This window comes from Mizuhopecten yessoensis, unplaced genomic scaffold (genome assembly GCF_002113885.1).
Source record: "Mizuhopecten yessoensis strain PY_sf001 unplaced genomic scaffold, ASM211388v2 scaffold6363, whole genome shotgun sequence".
NCBI classification, from domain to species: domain Eukaryota; kingdom Metazoa; phylum Mollusca; class Bivalvia; order Pectinida; family Pectinidae; genus Mizuhopecten; species Mizuhopecten yessoensis.
The window spans coordinates 336,629-357,675 of NW_018406512.1; the positions used below are offsets into that span (position 1 = coordinate 336,629).

General features: G+C 37.7%; 3 protein-coding genes across 5 annotated transcripts in view; 1 reads left to right on the forward strand and 2 right to left on the reverse strand.

The window, feature by feature from the left end:
* The window catches only part of LOC110452040 (peroxisome proliferator-activated receptor gamma coactivator 1-alpha-like), a 23,334-nt gene extending 19,979 nt beyond the window's left edge, over positions 1-3,355 (reverse strand). Inside the window, exon 1 of the mRNA XM_021500303.1 lies at positions 3,119-3,355. Coding sequence (XP_021355978.1) covers positions 3,119-3,172 — 54 coding nt within the window. The 5' untranslated portion in view covers positions 3,173-3,355. The remainder of the gene's footprint in view (positions 1-3,118) is intronic.
* Positions 38-10,581, forward strand: LOC110452043 (uncharacterized protein C6orf163 homolog). Its single transcript, XM_021500307.1, has 5 exons — positions 38-674; positions 1,470-1,672; positions 4,715-4,917; positions 5,028-7,181; positions 9,387-10,581. Exons 1-4 carry the CDS (start codon positions 512-514, stop codon positions 5,458-5,460), a joined length of 1,002 nt encoding a protein of 333 aa, XP_021355982.1. The 5' UTR covers positions 38-511; the 3' UTR covers positions 5,461-7,181; positions 9,387-10,581.
* A 4,330-nt stretch (positions 10,582-14,911) lies between these two features.
* Positions 14,912-21,047, reverse strand: LOC110452024 (exosome complex component CSL4-like). Of its 3 annotated transcripts, XM_021500284.1 has the most exons (9): positions 21,018-21,047; positions 19,735-19,797; positions 18,755-18,873; positions 18,298-18,369; positions 17,767-17,855; positions 17,128-17,161; positions 16,050-16,100; positions 15,341-15,422; positions 14,912-15,049 (listed from the first exon to the last, which is right to left on the reverse strand). In XM_021500284.1, exons 2-9 carry the CDS (start codon positions 19,772-19,774, stop codon positions 14,934-14,936), a joined length of 603 nt encoding a protein of 200 aa, XP_021355959.1. In that variant the 5' UTR covers positions 19,775-19,797; positions 21,018-21,047; the 3' UTR covers positions 14,912-14,933. The 3 variants fall into 3 exon arrangements, with proteins under 3 accessions (XP_021355959.1, XP_021355958.1, XP_021355960.1); XM_021500283.1 differs by lacking the exon at positions 21,018-21,047 and having other exon boundaries at positions 19,735-19,931; XM_021500285.1 differs by lacking the exon at positions 21,018-21,047 and having other exon boundaries at positions 19,722-19,921.

Here is a 21,047-nt window from a genome sequence, read left to right on the forward strand (position 1 = left end):
ATTCTCGTGAGATCACCATTAGCAACCATTGACGCTTTCGTTTTCAAAATGTATCAATACGCAAAACGTTTAAAATGCTTTAAAGACATTAATATGCTTTAAATGTGAAGTAAAACTGACTTTTACCGAAATAACAATAGTGCACACGTGTGACATTTACTTTACTCTGTTATAAGAATGTTTTTGTGCACTATTTGTTGAAAAATATCACTTCCGGTAAAACCAGTGGCAATGATGTAGTCTAGGTTGCTGAAACAAGTTACACCACACGAAAAGTATTGTAACTGCAGTGCTATTAAGGATGAATTAGATTCAGAAGCTACTTAACGACTAGATATTCTTAGATGCATAGACGGATGTACATGTAGACATATAGATAACGTGTATTCGTAAAGTTCAGGTGGAGCTGTCAAATGACAGGCGCTGCTTATGTCATGGTGGAATAACATGTTGCTCTAAAAAAGTCAACCTCAAATAGATTCTCTTTAAGTGGTTGATAATCGTGAACAACATGTCTGCACATACAGAACAACCTAGGCGGAGGAGTTCGGACAGGACGACACAAAACCTTTCTTTCAGTCTACCTACTCTAGCAAGATACACAGGAGTACCAAAGAGATATGAGGAGACACGACCGGTGTTGATTCAAGGCCATGCCCATAGAAGAATACTGAGTATGTTACGTAAACAAACACTTCAAAATTCATAAATAGAATAGCTATTATCACTCGGTTCTTTTATCGTGCACACATGGTGTACACCACATTGTGTAACATATATCATCTGATCCTGCAACAGTATTACAAAACATGAGTCACTGGGTACGTAGCTTGTACCCTGCATCTGTTGGTACAATCTTTCATTCTTATGTTCGTGATCAATCAGCGTGTGTTCCATCTGTAGCTGAACTGTAATAGGTTGATTGTTGGCGACCAGGTACCTCAAATGGTGGAGGGTCTATCTAGAGTTTGGTGGGTCCTTGGTTTGAATCCTAGTCTGGCCTAGCTGGAATTTTCCAGCTCCTATTAGTAGCTTGTCAACACTGGGTTGTAATAGTTGTGTCTTTGGGAGAGAAGACTTGCAATAAAGGAGGGAGGAATGAAGCAGAACTGGTTTATCATCGGTGATGAGGTAGCCACAGGTACCAGCCTCGTCTGTCAATACACCCATTAATTATATAATCTTAGGGTGTATTGACAGACAAGGCTTGTACCTCAATTGGTAGAGTGTCCATCTAGAGTTCAGAGGGTCCCAGGTTTGAATCGCGGTGTGGCCATGCACTTTTCTGCTTTATTACACATTTGTTCTTGTAAATAGATGTTTATGCCACTTATTAAAAGATGTGCACTATAAATCCTAAAAGGGTCAGAAGATCTTATATATATGGGATTGCATTCAAACCTGTGTAGAGTCTAATTTGATTCATCTTTCAATAAGATTTGTAATGGTTGGATTGATTATTTTTGCAGATATTGGCCATGAGCTGCACAGGCAGACCTTGGATATTGCTGAGCTGGAAAAGTTGAAATCAATTCGGGATGCCGAGACCTCAGTGTGGGTAGAGGCAGAGCTAATCAAGAATGCTGCCCTTGCAAGGTCGAGGGAAGAGGCCGCCATAGAACAGGAACGAGTCATTGAGAAATTCAACAAAGTTCATCAGAAGGCCCTGAAGGCAAGTTTGCTACTTATATTAATTATAAAAGTTAATCAAAACTTAATCGGCATGGTCTAACACAACAAAGTGAAATATCAGTAAAAATGTTAAGTCCTGCTTGAAAGGATTCATCAACAGATCTTTGGTCCAAATTGGGAAAAGCCATTGGCAAAAGTAAGAAAATTGTGAATTTTTCAATGTTAAAATGCCAATTGCTTATCATTTAAAAATAGTCCAATCTTCTTTGGAGGTATAATCTTTTCAACTGAGTTTACTTAGAATTACCTGATATGGCAAAATTTATAGAAAAGTTGGCATGAAGGTACATGATATTGCCCCATGCCGACAGTCAGTACTTATTACATTTAATCACCTGAGGTTCTTTCCATCTGACTGTCATGCTCTTACAGCATCCTCAGAACTATATTTATGGTACATTCTCAAATAATAGAGATACAGGTGTTCCAAATAGAGATGTTTCTTTTCTTATTAGAAAAAGAGCAGGTTGTGGTAAAACTAAAAAAAAGAGCTTAAATTTTGAATAACTACAAAAATTATGCAGTGTTTTACTTTGTGTTTGGGTACCCTACTGAACCAGTTAGCAAACAATTAACACCATAAATGAACACTTGTAATTATCTTTATAATAGTTGTTCATCAAGTGTGAAAACTTACGTAAAACACTGATTCCAATCAGATGTGTTGACTGCTACTGATTTGAGATCATTTACGTCATCACAGATGTGCTGTACTATTCCTACTATTTCTAACCTAATTTCCACAGGAGCCTGTGCCTTGTGACTTTGGGAAGATATGACATACAAAAAACTTAATTTTGGGAAAATAAAGTGATTTGAGGAAAGTACAGCAGAATTTTTTCTAGGGGATTTTATAATTCACACTAAAACATTATCTGCCTGTCACTGCAGTTTGATACCTTTGATGTATCGTTTTTATGTGAGAACATTTTACTTGTGAGTAAGGGTTTCTACATGTTTTTCTCAACATTCACTACAACATTTATACGAGATAAGATACCAATTGTGGTTGAATGATGGACTGAGGGAGTATAGTGAGCGGCCAGCTGTTATGTAAGATAGTAAAAGTTTTCAGAAGCTTTACACAATCGTTACATGTAACACTACCCAAGGTATACTCATAAGATGGTACCAAGGTACCCAACATTAAATGTCAAACAGTTTTACCTCACCAAAGTTCCATTATATGAAAACAGTTTTAGAAGTGGATTTTTTGTATCAGCTTTGAAACAAAAGAAAACATATTTACCTCAATCAACTGATGCACCCATTGAGAAGTTTTCCTTGGATATGGTAATTAAGTTAATTACGGAAAAACTGACATGTTGAAAACCTTGACCTAGATATGATACATGTAACAAAACTAAATATGGAGTAGCAGAATGCATACTCCATTATCAACATGTACTAACACAAGTGTGTGTACCGTCAGTTCTGTGACAGGGTCACATTCCAAATGATTCAATATTCGCTTTATCATGTCTCTTGGTTGATGTTGACCTCTGATTGAACCCTGAATAATTCCGTGCTGTATGGCATGGGTTCCACCTCTGATGGAAAATTAGGGTGACATAGACTGGGAGAGTCTGGTCAATTTCGTGATGACATCACACAGCATATCGTCGCACACATTCACTGTCAATGCACTTATCAGTGGTGTACACACACATCACACTGTACACAATCGAACCAATGTAAAGACAGCCGTTACTAGTGAACTGGTATGTAAAAAGAACTGTTTCAAACACAAAATATATTTATTTACCGTTTGGTTTTGAATCTTGTTTCATTTATATGCTATAATAAATATGGATCATGAACTTTTTATCAATTAAATCAGTACTAAATAAGTAATTTTATTATTTTCCATAAAATGATTTTTCATTGACATTAAAACCAACAATACAAAGACCAGGCCCTGGAGGCTGGACTGTTTGATTAATATGGTATGATTTGTGATATACTGTGTATTGGGAAACTGTCACACAGGTCACTAATGGACATTGTGTTCAATAGGGAAGGACGATTGTCTGTATAAGATTGGGAAAGACTTGGTTTTTAGCAGAAAGGCTATGGTCTTCCATTAAAAATGGGCAGGTTGAGGTCATATGGATTAAACTCAAATGGTAATTAATGGGTTTTTTCATGCCTGTAATACTTCGCGATTGAAGAATTTGTGCTGTGTGTGATCTACTGTGTGTGATCTATTGTGTGACAGACCAGGTGTGTAAAGTAGGACAGCTGTACATGTTGATAAAACTAGCATACACAGAAGATATGACAACGACAGGGAGTATCCCCTCCTGTGGCCTCAATATACTGTAGATAAAACCGTGACAGGGAGAAGTGGCCTCAATATATTTTGGATAAAACCGTGACAGGGAGAGTATCCCCTCCTGTGGCCTCAGTCTTATGTATCACAGTTGATCCTAATCTTGAACAGATAACACCACACAGCTGTACTTTGTCTCTTGATAAACATTGATATATCTCTTGATATAGTACATAACACTTGTCAGATACCCTCTTAGTACTTACTTGTACTGATTAAACAGGCAAATAAACTTTCATATACACATATATCACACATTAACTAATACATACAATAAGTCTCTTGGTACCTTGGTTCTTCAAAATTGGTTATCTTTTTCAGGGGGTTGGGGGAAGAACCCATTTAGGACAGAGATCTAGGCATTATTTTCCTGTTAAACTTTTTCCAAAATTTAACTCATCTGACAAAAAGGGCAAGTGCATTGCCCATTTGTATGTCATATCTATCCTTCCTAAATGCTTTTCTTAGACTGTGAGGACTTATTTATAACCAAGAGGCCTAGGATAATGATATTTGGCCAGCAATATGCTGCAATAAAGGGATGTCTAGTTTGTTCAAATGCCCTTAACACAACTTCATTTAAATAACCAAGAAGCCCAGAGTCATGTTATTTCGCCTGTAGTTTACTGGAAGGAAAGGCAATAAGATATGACCTTGACCAACTTTTGAGCGACACATTTACTTTAACAGGAGGAAGCTCTGCGTGTGGAAATGGCCATGCAGAAGCTTGCCATTGAACAGGTGAAGCAGGCACGCATGGAGGGGGAGGAACGTCTAACCGTGGCTGTCCGAGCTGCTGAGGAGAAGGGGCGAGCTGAGCTGAAGATTGCTGTCGAGGTCGCCAGGAAGGAAGAAAAGGAAATGGCTGCCAGGGAGGTGGCACGCATCATTAGGTGAGTTACATTGGGTACTGGTAACTTGGACTGTTTTAGGTACAATTTTCTGATTTACCTTATGTCTGCTTGTGGTATAGTCAAATACATTATATGCTGTTGTTCTTCAGAATCCACGAAGACAAGTTCAAAGCAGCTGCAGTAAAGGCCAAGGAAGAGAAGAGGATGGCTCTGATAGAATTAGAGACGGCGAAGAACAGCGAACGAGTGAAGGCTGTCGCAGAAGTGGAGCAGCGTGAACGGAGCATCACTGTAGAGAAAATCAAACTACTCACCGCGGAATTTCAACAGAAAATAGTTAAACTAGGAAAGGAAATACAGGAAAAACTTGCGGAAATCAAAAAACGAGAGAAGCAAATTCTTGAAGTTGAAGCAGAAAAGAAAAAGGTTGAAGCTGTACTGGCAGACACCCAGAGAGATTTTCAGGACTTTATCGATCGTATCCAACACTTCGAGGATAAGTCAGGCCAGGCTGATTATATGGTGCGACCTGTCTACTTAGATGAAATAACCAAAGTCATGCCATTGAAACCCTGTGTGTGATTACCCCAGATATTAACAGATATGTGTGACTGTGTATGTCCTTTTTCAGCTTCAAATTATTAAAGTCACTAAAGAAACGGTTAATTGTATAAGTTATAACTGGGTTTGTTACATGATCATGAAATTTTTAAATTCACATTTTAAATACTTTAGAAAAGCATATAAGATAGATCTTAATATGAAATATAATAATGGCTGATTGCTTTCAAAAACCAGGTACATGTAGTAGTTATTGCATATAGAAGATTTACATACATCAAAGATGGTTAACATTGATTATACATATACAGCGTTATTAAATATAGAACATGCATTGAACGTAATGGTGTAAATGCTAGTTAAAAAATTAGCTTTTGTTATTTATGCCTATCATTTGTTGAAAATTGTTGAAGTTTAAACTGATTTTGAGATAAATTCTGTGTTGTGTTAAATAATGACTCTTTTCACAGACTGTTGTTGGTATGATTTACTTTGTTATAACTGTCACCAAAATCCTGTTTAATCAGTTAATTTGTAATGTTTTAAAAACTTTCTCTGCCAAAAATATGTTTTAAGTGTTTACACTTAAACACACTGTTAACAAATACAAGCAAGACAGGACAGCCTTCTCCTGTGATCAGCTTGCATAGTTAATTGTTAGGTGTGTTTGTGATATTTTATGGGATGTAACACATGTCGCTAGAATTGCTTTATTAGAAAGTACACTCCTTGATGAATAGTGGAAATAAACTGCATAATAGTTGTCTGCGTCAACATAAAGGCAAGATTAAGAAAACATCATATCAAAATACATTGATATTTAGTAGTTTCAGCTTGTAGCTAGCTTGATATGTTAACATCATGTAGATTACTAAATATTTGTTATTATTATTTCTCATTACCTATTATTGTACTTCTGTGTGAGAATTACAGGAGTTAAGTTGTTGATTTTATTGTCAGTGGAATGTTGAATTGTTCTGGTGTCCACAGGTTTGTCAGTGATGGTGGAGGGGTTTTATTTTGGTGATGGGATAGTTTGGTTTGAGTACTAAGTGTCTTCCAAGGATAGCTTCATTTCTATTACAAGATCACAAGACCAGATAGAGATGGCCGAGGGCTCTACTGGTGTTTCCTGCCTTTTTTATGTTCAGTTAGGGACCAAAGTGCTATTTCCTGGAATGTCTTTCTATGTCGCACCATGCGTTGTATTTTAATGACGTGTAAACCTCAGTGTTGACAGATGGAGTATGTTTACGCTACTCGAACACATCTTTTGTATTCTCCACATACTTTTTTAATCACATACTTATGTTACTGTATTAATTGTGTTTATCAGCTAGTCGACAATTCACTGGTTAACATACAATCCTATATTTTTATTAACATTTTTGTTGTTGTTTTCTCTAATTTTAAACAGTATTAACTAAATGTGCCAGCCGGTCTCGTTGTAAAAAAAATTGTATTTGTGTATACAAATGTGTCAGAAGAGACCTATTTCAGTCATGCAAAGGACTAACAATATTCCCATAAAGGAGGCTCCTAAACTAGATATGGCCTAGTTGATATAGATATCGCTATGGGTTGTTGGTGTCCCCTTGAAGGAGGTGCCTAAACTAGATATGGCCTAGTTTATATAGATATGGCTATGGGTTGTTAGTGTCCCCTTGAAGGAGGCTCCTAAACTAGATATGGCCTTGTTGATATAGAACTGGCTATGGGTTGTTGGTGTTCCCTTAAAGGAGGTGCCTAAATTAGATATTTGTTGTTCCAATGAAGGGTGTTCCCTTGAAGGAGGCTCCTAAACTAGATATGGCCTTGTTGATATAGAACTGGCTATGGGTTGTTGGTGTTCCCTTAAAGGGGGCTCCTAAACTAGATATGGCCTAGTTTATATAGATATGGCTATGGGTTGTTGATGTCCCCTTGAAGGATGTGCCTAAACCAGATATGGCCTAGTTGATATAGATATCGCTATGGGTTGTTGGTGTCCCCTTAAAGGAGGCGCCTAAACTAAGATATGGCCTAGTTGGTCAAGATATGGCTATGGGTTGTTGATGTTCCCTTGAAGGAGGATCCTTAACTAGATATGGCCTAGTTGATATACATATGGCTATGGGTTGTTGGTGTTCCCTTAAAGGAGGCTCCTAAACTAGATATGGCCTAGTTGATATAGATTTGGCTACTGGTTGTTGGTGTTCCCTTGAAGGAGGCGCCTAAACTAAGATATGGCCTAGTTGGTCTAGATATGGCTATGGGTTGTTGATGTTCCCTTGAAGGGGGCGCCTAAACTAGATATGGCCTAGTTGATATAGATATGGCTATGGGTTGTTGGTGTTCCCTTGAAGTTGGCTCCTAAACTAGATATGGCCTAGTTGATACAGATATGGCTATGGGTTGTTGGTGTTCCCTTAAAGGAGGCGCCTAAACTAGATATGGCCTAGTTGGTCTAGATATGGCTATGGGTTGTTGGTGTTCCCTTGAAGGAGGCGCCTAAACTAGATATGGCCCAGTTGATATAGATATGGCTATGGGGTGTTGGTGTTCCCTTGAAGTTGGCTCCTAAACTAGATATGGCCTAGTTGGTCTAAATATGGCTATGGGTTGTTGGTGTCCCCTTAAAGGTGGCGCTTAAACTAGATATGGCCTAGTTGGTCTAGATATGGCTATGGGTTGTTGATGTTCCGTTGAAGGAGGCTCCTAAACTAGATATGGCCTAGTTGATCTAGATATGGCTATGGGTTGTTGGTGCTCCCTTAAAGGAGGCGCCTAAACTAGATATGGCCTAGTTTATATAGATATGGCTATGGGTTGTGGGTGTTCCCTTAAAGGAGGCGCCTAAACTAGATATGGCCTATTTGATATAGATTTGGCTATGGGTTGTTGATGTTCCCTTAAAGGAGGCTCCTAAACTAGATATGGCCTAGTTTATATAGATATGGCTATGGGTTGTTGATGTTCCCTTAAAGGAGGCTCCTAAACTAGATATGGCCTAGCTGATATAGATATGGCTATGGGTTGATGGTGTTCCCTTAAAGGAGGTGCCTAAATTAGATATTTGTTGTTCCAATGAATGAGGGAAGGGCTAAGTTACCATATGGTAAAGAGTTTGCCTGATCATCATATTCCCATAAAGAAAGGATTAAGTATATTTTTGGCTATGGGTTGTTGGTGTTCCCTGAAAGGAGGCGCCTAAACTAGATATGGCCCAGTTGATATAGATATGGCTATGGGTTGCTGGTGTTCCCTTAAAGGAGGCGCCTTAACTAGATATGGCCTAGTTGATACAGATATGGCTATTGGTTGTTGGTGTTCCCTTAAAGGATGTGCCTAAACTAGATATGGCCTAGTTGGTCTAGATATAGCTATGGGTTGTTGGTGTTCCCTGAAAGGAGGCTCCTTAACTAGATATGTCCTAGTTGATATATATATGGCTATGGGTTGTTGGTGTTCACTTGAAGGAGGCGCCTAAACTAGATATGGCCTAGGTGATATAGATATGGCTATGGGTTGCTGGTGTTCCCTTAAAGGAGGCGCCTTAACTAGATATGGCCTAGTTGATACAGATATGGCTATGGGTTGTTGGTGCTCCCTTAAAGGAGGCGCCTAAACTAGATATGGCCCAGTTGATATAGATATGGCTATGGGGTGTTGGTGTTCCCTTGAAGTTGGCTCCTAAACTAGATATGGCCTAGATGATATAGATATGGCTATGGGTTGATGGTGTTCCCTTAAAGGAGGTGCCTAAACTAGATATGGCCTAGTTTATATAGATATGGCTATGGGTTGTTTGTGTTCCCTTAAAGGAGGCGCCTTAACTAGATATGGCCTAGTTGATCTAGATATGGCTATGGGTTGTTGGGGTTCCCTTAAAGGGGGTGCCTAAATTAGATATTTGTTGTTCCAATGAAGGAGGGAAGGGCTAAGTTACCATATTTCCCTTGAAGGAGGCTCCTTAACTAGATATGTCCTAGTTGATATATATATGGCTATGGGTTGTTGGTGTTCCCTTAAAGGAGGTGCCTAAATTAGATATTTGTTGTTCCAATGAAGGAGGGAAGGGCTAAGTTACCATATGGTAAAGAGTTTGCCTGATCATCATATTCCCATAAAGAAAGGATTAAGTATATTTTTATTTCTTTGATGTTAACAAGTCAAGCTCAGAATAATGGTCAGAGCGATTAAGTTACATACCTAGCATAAGTGTGTATTGATGTAGAATTTCTAGTACCAGGTATAGTAGTGCATGTACTACCAGTTTTATTTGATTAAGTGAGGACGGTAGCATCCCTATCATGGGACTTCATGTTCATGTTATTTATTGGCATAGCAACCACAGGTTCTAGTGAGTGAGGCAGTGTAAAGAAAAACATGTTTTGTCTTCAATCTCACAAGTTATGCTATATGCTTTTATTCCTTATAAAATACTAATGCCATCTTACATATTTTGTTTTGTTGTTTTCAATAACAATTTCAATGTACAATTAGAAATAAAATTAACTGTTAAATAAAGATGGAGAAAATGTACATTATGAGGCGATCAGAATTCAACAAAAAGGTTTAAAATGTATACAAATGTAAAAGAATTTGATTAAAAACGTATTGTTATCTAGATCTGAATGCTTTAAACATAGTGCTGTGCAATATCCTGCTGTAGTTTGTAGACACTAGGTTTTTAGTTGATATTTAGATGTTAATGTTAACATACATCTGTTGTACACTATACTAGCTTTACCAGGTCTGTATTAATACCCCTTTGTGCCTTGTCCTGCGAGGACACTACTGCAAGTTCACATTTATTAAAGCTACAATATGACTATATATATAACTCAAGTATTTATATCAGTAATTCCAAAGAACCTAGATCAAACTGTACTTATTTACATAGAGTAAGTACTCTGTTGTAATTTATACCATGTATTTAAATGTTGGTTACATTATCTTATACATATCATTAACCTGTGTGTGAACTTTTATGCTATTTATAAATGGGCCGAGGAATCTCAGTCAATAGATGATCAGTCTGATGTTTGTTAACGTTTGTTCAGCGTGTGGTGTGTTCACGGTCATGCTCGGACAATATCTACCTGTTTCTATTTTTGTACCTGGCTTTGATATTTACTCATTAAAGCAACTTACTTTATACCTGCTTTTTTTTTACTTATCTTTTAATCAAAACTGCTCTCAGTGTTTTATCAATGAAAACAAGGCATCACAGGGGTACATGTCCTAATACCCTCCACAGGGGAACATGTCCTCATACCCTCCACAGGGGTACATGTCCTAATACCCTTTACGGGGGTACATGTCCTAATACCCTCCACAGGGGAACATGTCCTCATACCCTCCACGGGGGTACATGTCCTCATACCCTCCACAGGGGTACATGTCCTAATACCCTCCACATGGGAACATGTCCTCATTCCCTCCACGGGGGTACATGTCCTAATACCCTCCACAGGGGTACATGTCCTAATACCCTCCACAGGGGAACATGTCCTCATACCCTACACGGGGGTACATGTCCTCATACCCTCCACAGGGGTACATGTCCTCATACCCTCCACAGGGGTACATGTCCTAATGCCCTCCACGGGGTACATGTCCTAATAACCTCCATGGGGGTACATGTCCTAATACCCTCCACATGGGAACATCTCCTCATTCCCTCCACGGGGGTACATGTCCTAATACCCTCCACAGGATTCATGTCCTAATACCCTCCACGGGGGTACATGTCCTAATGCCCTCCACGGGGGTACATGTCCTAATAACCTCCATGGGGGTACATGTCCTAATACCCTCCACAGGATTCATGTCCTAATCCCCTCCATGGGGGTACATGTCCTAATCACCTCCATGGGGGAACATGTCCTAATACCCTACACAGGGTTCATGTCCTAATACCCTACACAGGGTTCATGTCCTAATACCCTACACAGGGTTCATGTCCTAATACCCTCCATGGGGGTACATGTCCTAATCCCCTCCACAGGGTTCATGTCCTAATACCCTCCACGGGGGTACATGCCCTAATACCCTCGTGATATGGAGCAATCAGAAATACTTTGTGTATAAAGTGACTTGGGGTATAAGTGAAAATGTCCCATTGAAAATAACTGGAAAGCATAATACATAAAATATTAGCAATATATGATAAATATATACTTACTTACACCGTATATTCTCTTTATAGTGCAGACAAATGTCTTCAAATTAATTCATGTCACTATTTATATAGTAATCTACTCTCCATCTTCTGCTTTTGTATGCTTCATGAACCTCAATGTTCCCCTTCTAGACAGGGACCTGTACTCAAATGATGTAGCCATTCTACCTCTTTCCTAGTGAGCTCCATGTCCATAACTGGAGATCAGCAGGGTCCTCAGTGAAGTCACAGGTTTTACCTCTACAAGGTTATAGGTTTTACCTCAGCAAGGTCACAGGTTTTACCTCAACAAGGTCATAGTTTTACCTCAACAAGTTCATCGGTTTTACCTCAGTGAAGTCACAGGTTTTATCTCTACAAGGTTATAGGTTTTACCTCAGCAAGGTCACAGGTTTTACCTCTACAAGGTCATAGTTTTACCTCAACAAGTTCATCGGTTTTACCTCAGTAAAGTCACAGGTTTTACCTCAGTAAGGTCACAGGTTTTTTTACCTCTACAAGGTTATAGGTTTTACCTCAGCAAGGTCACAGGTTTTACCTCAACAAGGTCATAGGTTTTACCTCAACAAGTTCATAGGTTTTACCTCAATAAAGTCACAGGTTTTACCTCAGTAAGGTCACAGGTTTTTTTACCTCAACAAGTTCATAGGTTTTACCTCAGTAAGGGCACAGCTTTTACCTCAACAAGGTCATAGGTTTTACCTCAGCAAGGTCACAGGTTTTACCTCAACGAGTTCATAGGTTTTACCTCAGTAAGGGCACAGGTTTTACCTCAACAAGGTCAGAGGTTTTACCTCAGCAAGGTCACAGGTTTTACCTCAACAAGGTCAGAGGTTTTACCTCAGCAAGGGCACAGGTTTTACCTCAACAAGGTCATAGGTTTTACCTCAGCAAGGTCACAGGTTTTACCTCAGTAAGGGCACAGGTTTTACCTCAACAAGGTCATAGGTTTTACCTCTACAAGGTTATAGGTTTTAACCTCAGCTAAGTCATAGGTATTAACCTCAGCACAGTCATAGGTTTTAACCTTAGCTAAGTCATAGGTATTAACCTCGGCACAGTCAGATTTTTTACCTCAGCAAGGTCAAAGATTTTAACCTCAACAAAGTCAAAGGTTTTAATCTCAGCAGTGATATTTTTTACCTCTGCAAGGTCATAGATTTTAACGTCAACAAAGTCACAGAATTTAACATCAACAAAGTCATAGGTTTTACCTCAGCAAGGTCACAGGTTTTACCTCAACAAGTTCATAGGTTTTACCTCAGTAAGGGCACAGATTTTACCTCAACAAGGTCATAGTTTTTACCTCAATAAGTCATATGTTTTAACCTCAACAAGGTCATAGTTGTTACCTCAACAAGGTTATAGGTCTTATTTTCAACAAGGTCATAGCTTTTAACTTCAGCAAGGTCATAGCTTTTTATCTCAGCAAGGTCATAGGTTTTAACTTCAGCAAGGTCAGTTTTAACTTCAGCAAGGTCATAGTTTTAACTTCAGCAAGGTCATAGGTTTTTAACTCAGCAAGGTCATAGATTTTTAACTCAGCAAGGTCATAGATTTTAACCTCAGCAAGGTCAGTTTAACTTCAGCAAGGTCATTGCTATTAACCTCAGCAAGGTAATAAACTGTCTTTGAAAATTATTCTTCAAACTCATCCAACGCAACATATAGTAGAAGGATGACATAATCATTTATTTTTTATTCTGACCCCATTTTAGCAGCTATGATCTGACAGTGTCTTCTCTTAACCTATGTGAATATCCCCTTACTTTGCATTTTCCTGTGCAAAATGAAGTTGGTAAACACAAAACAATAGCCAATCAGATTGTAGGTTGTAAGGTTGAATAATTTCTGATGGAATAACTTGAAAAACAAGACAATTTGGCAAATTATAGTCCCCCACCTAATGTGAAATGCACAGATGATAAATTTGTGCAGGAACTAATTCTATAATTGAATGTTTGACAGACCCACCGTACTCAATAAGGAAAAGTGTCAGTGCTACTATTGCAAATAAATCTGGTGGATGTTTACTGGTTAGTGGTACTGTTTTACTATTAAATTGCATCTGGTGACACTATGTTATGCTTCTTCTTCAATGCAAGTGAACCCATGCCCCAAGCAAGAAGTTCCAGTAACTAGCAGTGTAGGAGATGAGCCTGGACAAACTTTTTCTTTGATGCAGGTCAAACGTCAAAAACAGAGTATCTAACATACCGCCTCACCAAGATGAACCAATACTCCAAGCAAGAAGTTCCAGTAACTAGCAGTGTAGGAGATAGAGCCTGGACAAACTGTTTCTTTGATGCATGTCAAAATGTAGGTGTGCATGACCTACTTTTAGTACACGATACACTGCTTCACCAAGGTGAACACATACCCCAAGTATGAAGTTTCAGTGACTAGTAACAGGGTAGTGTAGGAGATAGAGCCGGAACAAATTTTTTCTTTGATGCAGGTCAAAGGTCAAAATATAGGTCAGAGTAACCTACTTTTAATAGACGACACACCGCCTCATCAAGGTGACCCCATACCACAAGTATGAAGTTCCAGTAACTAGAGTTGTAGGAGATAGAGCCCGAACAAACTTTTTCTTTGATGTAGGCCAAAGGTCAAAATGTAGGTCAGAGTGACCTACTTTTGATACAGATCATAACGCCTCACCAAGGTGAACCCATACCACAAGTAAGAAGTTCCAGTGACAAGTAGTGTAGGAGATAGAGCCGGACAAGATAGCGGAAGGATGGATGGAAGGAAGGATGGAAGGAAAGATGGATGGCCGGCCGGCCGGAGACGACGTAAAACTATAGTCCCCCCCCCCCCCCCCCCCCCCCCCGGTTTCCGGGGGGGATTTATCGCTATCTGTATCTTGCCCACCGTTGAAACCTCGTCAAGTTAAAAGGTTAAAGGTAACGATGAGGTTAAGGTGATGACATTGCAGAGCAGCAAAAGGCTGTTAGGATTGTCAAGATTGACTTATTAAATTATCCTTGTCCCTGTCAATTCTGAATTTTTCAAGCAGATGTTTGTCATAGCAGTATACCCCCAAACTTTGTCAGTTTATAAAACTGTACAACACATTACCACGTAATAATGTGACAACAGAAAGAATGGACTTTAAGTTAAATTTATATACTCGTCTACTGCCTCATTTAATCTGAACGAAACTTCTAGACTACTATAATGTTTTAGTAGACAGAAAATTAGATGGGAACTGATTCAGAAACAAACAATATAAGGTACAAGTCTAATGAAATTGTGACCCATGAAGAGTGATTTGAGATAAAACAACAGAAAGGTTTTATGAAAAAAACAATATTTTTTTATTCTATGTATCAGAATAATTTATATAATTTGCTTGCACTTTTGCCACTTTGCGATATTCTTCTGCCATTGTTTTAGGACACTTCATCTTGCACCAGCTTATTGGGGTCATGTTGGAACCTGTGAAGAAAAGGGAGGCAACGCCTTATAGACAATGCAGTTTATGACTAGAACACCAAAATAGTATAATATTTCTCTACTGGTAACTCCATACTGGAAGTAAAAGTTTCAAATAGTAGTTGAGAATTCTGACCGACTCAATATTGCTTTGAATAAAATATTTGCAAAAGTTAATCACATCAGTATTATAACAATCTACTGGATTTCATTCTCACTAATGGAATTAATCAATAAAAATACATCAGGATCAAGTGACCGAGGCATAATTGACAAAACTAGATTTAAACTTACCAGCCTCACTTGTTGCCATGACAACACCAAGTTCATTTTCTGCTGTAGATAACACATAGGAATGGGCATCTCCTAAAGACATCTAGTTCTTAGGTCAAGGTCAAGAGAGATAAAAGCAATTCCAATAGCAACCTTTCATCAAACTTGTCTCTAGGTTAGCATGGGAACCTCAATATTTTAAGGTTATGTCCAATGTTCTCAACAATTGTTTAAAATTTTAAATAGGTGGTTGACCAGTATGAAGAGAATAAATGGTAAAATGTTCACACACTATAATGTTGAACTGTTTAAACATATTCTGAAAAAATAACCAGTTCAAAGTTGCTGAATAGCTTCTTTTGCTGACAACTGGCTTTTAATGAGAACACTTATGCCATGATCATAATGAAGTGTATTACAATCAAGGCATCTTTATCTTACAAACCTACTTCAGGATGCAAGTTATATCATTTAGAGAACTATCAACTATTCTGATCAATCGCCAACCAGGAATATAGGGCAAAATATATATCTACGCTAAAATTGGTTTTAGAGTGCTCTTAGGGGGCAAAGTTTACTGAATGAAATATATAAGAAATTAATTTTACTAATGAAAAAATAGTCTATTGCCTAACTAGAGTATTTAATTTCTATTTTACTATATAGTAAGAAAGTTAGATTTCCTGAGGAAGGAGGAGTTATGACGGCGATATTCTGAACTGAAGGATACCACTCGTGCCACAACTATATCACCTGGCCGGAAACACTTGTACATTTCAACCTGTAAACACACAAAACAGTATCATAGACATCAGTATCACAAAACTATAGACCCTGTAATGTTTAAACACAAAGGAAATACAGTTTTTTTAGATTATCTCAATTTTAACATTATTTGGAAAAAGATTTTTTTGAATTGCAGCAGTAACATGACTTTTTTTCTTGTATAAATGTTTTACTTTTTACACAAACAATTAATGTCTTTCAAATGTATCAGGACATCCTGGTCCCTTTGTCAAGCTATCGGACATCCTGGTCCCTTTGTCAAGCTATCGGACATCCTGGTCCCTTTGTCAAACTATCAGACACCCTGGTCCCTTTGTCAAGCTATCGGACATCCTGGTCCCTTTGTCAAGCTATCGGACATCCTGGTCCCTTTGTCAAGCTATCGGACATCCTGGTCCCTTTATTTGTCAAGCTTTGATAGCTTGATATGACTATGTACATTGTTTGGGTAAGAAGTAAAACTTAATTAAACACATTTTTTCCAAACTGAGGAATCTTACTGAAGATATGACTATTTCTTTTGTCTTACACTCAGGCAATTTATTTCAGATTTGTTTTTGGTGGAATAAAAATGACAAAGGACAACAACTGTATACAAAACGGCACAAGACCTGATTTCAGTGTCTAACACTCAGCCTATCCAAGAGGTATTTACAAAAAAAAATTGGTAATTGTAGCTGACAGAGTATATCAGATAAGCCCTGGACAAAATGATGCATGGTGAACAAAGGGCCATAACTCTGTACACGGAGGGGCACCTAAGTTTAGTTAGGGACACTCTGAAATTACAAGAGGTATTCGTATGCTAAATTTGCCAAATGAAACTGACAGAATATACAAAATGTTTTATGCTCCTGACGATGTGACCAGACTAATGGAGAGAGCGCAAACCCCTTCAGTAGTAGTGGCGAGGGACTAAAGGATCAGATCTAGTCAAATTATTGAAATTAATGTGCCGTACAAAAGAACAATATTCCTTGAATTTTATTCCAAAAAGAACATCAAATGAATTAAGAACTTACCTTGTCTTTTTCTGTAGCCCTCACATCTTCTTTTCTGAAACATAAATACAATATATGTATGAAAACATTTTTAAAATTTGTAATGGCATAATGCTGGATTGTCTCTGCCTACAAGCATTGAATGATGCAGGCATTTTTTTCTAACAAAGGGTATTTTATTTTTGTCAATCATAAGATTTAAATATTTTCCTTGCATAAGTAATTTTACAACAATATTATTGAGTCATAATCATAAGGTAAATATACCAGCCATCATGTTATTTCTAAAATGCAAACTATTTATCAGACAATGAAATGATAACAAAGCTTAGAATGAGCCTAAGAACAATTACTCCAGTGTTATATTGAATCTCCAAGTAGACTAGCCTATTGGGGCCCTTGAAGGGTTTCCTCAATGTGATACCTCATACACTTAGGAGGTAGAGATAGCAAACTTACCTGATGAGGCCTCTGAAGGGTTCCTTTAGTGTGATACCTCCTACACTTAGTGTGACAGTAAACTTACCTGATGAGGCCCCTGAAGGGTTCCTTTAGTGTGATGCCTCCTACACTTAGTGTGACAGTAAACTTACCTGATGAGACCCCTCAAGGGTTCCCTCAATGTGATGCCTCCTACACTTAGTGTGACAGTAAACTTACCTGATGAGGCCCCTGAAGGGTTCCTTTAGTGTGATGCCTCCTACACTTAGGATTGAGCATTTACAAAATCGTGGATTTACATTTGTCACCTGAAACACAAAAAAAACTCCCATCTTTAACTGAATCTTTGGTTAAGGTCAAATTATAGCATGAGTAAGAACTTAATTAATTAGCAATAATGGCAGTAACTTATAACACAAGTACATGTATCTCATCACAAGGAGTGTACATTGAACCTATCTAAGCAAATATGACTGATAACGAGACTATGGAAGTTCAAGCAATGGCTCATTTTAGATAAAACTGTAATACTCAAAAGACTAACAATAATTTTTTGTTTCTTTATGATAACCACTTATATTCATATTTCATCAAGTAGATTTTGATATCAACTATAATCTTTAGTATTAATTTAAAAGAAAAGAAATCATAATCGTGTCTCATGATCATGCTTTTTCCAGGAGCTGAATAGAAAGAGTATTGGCAGAGTTTCATAACCAGTATTTGTCCTGACAAACTTGTGGTACCTACCCTTGTTGTCACTACTGCGTCTACTGTTGGTACGATGTTCAGCTCAGTGTCTGTCTTCACTTCTATAATAACCTTTAAAATGAAAACACAATATTCTACCTCATATACATGTTCAGTACAGTGGCAGGGCGTATTCTCCGATATTCATTTTCTTCAGACTTTTATATATGTGCATAGAAAACTATTTAGACTAACAGTCATGCTATGGTGACGGAAATTGTCTGAAATACTATAATGCACTGATGTCAAGCTATATCACAATGCTTATATAATATGATGTAGTGACAGGTGTAATTATAAGATCCTGACAGTAACATATCTGGATAAACAACAACCAAACCTTTCTAAATATTGTTACAATACACAAAAGGCTATTTAGCAATTGTTTTTTCAATGTTTAACAAATAATCTGGAAAAAATTAAGAATTCAGCATAGAAACCTAAACTGACGATGTACCTGATCCTTGTCCGATTTTGTAGTTAGATATCCAGCCAGACTAGCGTACACAAATCCACTTCTGGTGTATGTACCATTACCAGAAACCACTTTCTCATCATGTCTGCATATTCTTTGACCTGTAAATAGACCAGAAACATTCCTGTGAGAAATATTCACTACTGTAGACTGTAGTGATCATAATAATCATAATCATATACTCACTCTCTTGGCCCATACTGACAACACAGATGACACCATTAGTCCAGACATTTATCAATTTATTGATATACCGGTAGATATCTTATCGTTATAATACTTGATTATTTTGGCATTCAACAGTTTTCATATTACATGTAGCTATATAGTAACATTGTGTCATTGCACCTAATATAGAAGTACACTGTACTATTTTAGCCATAAGTGCAAGTCTTATGATTAAACATCTTGCAGTAAGCAACAGCAGATGAATAAGCCTGTAAATAAACTTGTAGATAGTGTTGCCTGCAAAACCAAAGCAGGTGACTGCTAGTTGGTTAATTAGAGCGCCTGCTTTAATCGCGTTCAGTAAGGATTCGAATCCCGCTCACGTCTCACTGCAATTTATCCTTCATGTTACTCGGATGGCCTATAGTTTTCACCTGACATGTATCTGCAATAAGGTTTCTCCGACACTTTGAATTAAAATCCAAAATACACCTATTTCAACTGGATTTTGGATTTTAATTCAATGTGTTAGAAATACCAGATGCAAGTGCCTATTACTATATATGTATATAACATGTATATAACTTGATACATGAATGGTACTTTTTATATATTATTCTACATTATAGACTAAATGTATTTATTACAATAAATAAATATTGAATATAACAATATATAATAAAAGTAATCAAAAGTGGTACATGGTACACTCTAGGTGTTACCCATATTATCAACCTAACCAGCCATTAGTGTTGTATTTTAAATCAAAATCACCACTAACCTGGAACACACACCTTTTCCATGGGGGCAGACATATTGTTTGGAAGATTCCATGTACAACTTTGGAGTAAGACAAGCTACAATGTTTTTTCTATGATTAAGGATGACAAACTTCATATGTTAAACATACAGGTGTATATAATCATATAAATAATATTTAAATGTGAAAAATTCACACAGAACAGTTATTTTTTTGTTACTTATAATATAAATAGTATAGGGCTTTGTGAATTTCCCTATTCGCATTGTAGTTAAGCTCAATAAACTTCCGGTTCCGGAAACAAGATGGTGGACAAATGGACAAAGAGCACAGGGAAACTCCTAACGTCAAACTGACCGCGATTGTGGCCCACCATTTTATATGACCATGGAGGGCCAAATGAAATAAAATGCAGTTGAAATAGTGAAAATGACTGACAATATCTATGTTGAGTTCAGTGACAAGATTTTCCTGTGTACTGTTGGTGTTCTCTTCTGCCCTGGTCGACTTGTACGACTGAATTTATTGAGGGTGTTATCAGGATAAGCAGCAAAAACCTTGCAAAGTTTTTACATTTCTCTTTCAGATATATCGAATATATACTATATTTATTTAAGTATATTGTTGATAACGTCGGTCGTATAATGTGCCATCCTGTGTTGAAATCAAGGACACTACAAAATGTGTCGGCGAGCTTCTTCAATCATGACTTACTACCAAGCCATACAATAAATGGGGTCTCACTTAAAAGCGTCTTCAACCGACAACAAGCGTCTTCAAGTGACAACAAGCGTCGCCAGACAAAATCTTCAAAAATACTGAATAAAGTAAGCGACATCAGAAGATATGTTGTTAATATGACTATAATACACATCTGTACCAAATTTTAATTTGATATTTGATAAAATGACCGAGTTATGATGAATTGAATTTTTACGATCGCGGCGTGGCACATGTGTGTATTAGCATGTAAAGTGAAGAAAGCGTCGCCAGATAATATCGTTACAATTACCCGCTAAAGTAAGCGACATCAGAAGATATGTTATTAGTATACAGTTAGAGTATGGCGTTGAGGGATATAGCAAGTTTCTGGTGTCCCGAGACCAGGTTTATTTCACGAGGTGAAGCCGAGGGAAATAGGCATGGTCAAGGGACACCAGAAACTTGCTATATATGCCTCAACCCCATACTTTAACCGTTTTATTATACCGATACGCACTGGAGAGATAGTTTTAACTAGAAAATATTTGTAAACCATAAGCTGTATAGCTTCACGTCCCAAATACCCTTTTGATGGCAATGGAGCCAAATGCTTACGAGTTCGGCAGCAAGCTCCGCCCACCTCGC

What these genes read in the sequence shown, in the direction of transcription:
- LOC110452043 (XM_021500307.1), top strand. Translation starts at nt 512, where the DNA reads ATGTCTGCACATACAGAACAACCTAGGCGGAGGAGTTCGGACAGGACG. An exon ending in TGCCCATAGAAGAATACTGA is followed by an intron (nt 675 to 1,469) that starts GTATGTTACGTA and finishes TTATTTTTGCAG; the next exon opens with ATATTGGCCATGAGCTGCAC. An exon ending in TTCATCAGAAGGCCCTGAAG is followed by an intron (nt 1,673 to 4,714) that starts GCAAGTTTGCTA and finishes TTACTTTAACAG; the next exon opens with GAGGAAGCTCTGCGTGTGGA.
- LOC110452024 (XM_021500283.1), bottom strand. Translation starts at nt 19,837, where the DNA reads ATGAAGTTTGTCATCCTTAATCATAGAAAAAACATTGTAGCTTGTCTT. An exon ending in ATATAGTTGTGGCACGAGTG is followed by an intron (nt 15,423 to 16,049) that starts GTATCCTTCAGT and finishes CCTAAGAACTAG; the next exon opens with ATGTCTTTAGGAGATGCCCA. An exon ending in CATGGCAACAAGTGAGGCTG is followed by an intron (nt 15,050 to 15,340) that starts GTAAGTTTAAAT and finishes TTTTCTTCACAG; the next exon opens with GTTCCAACATGACCCCAATA.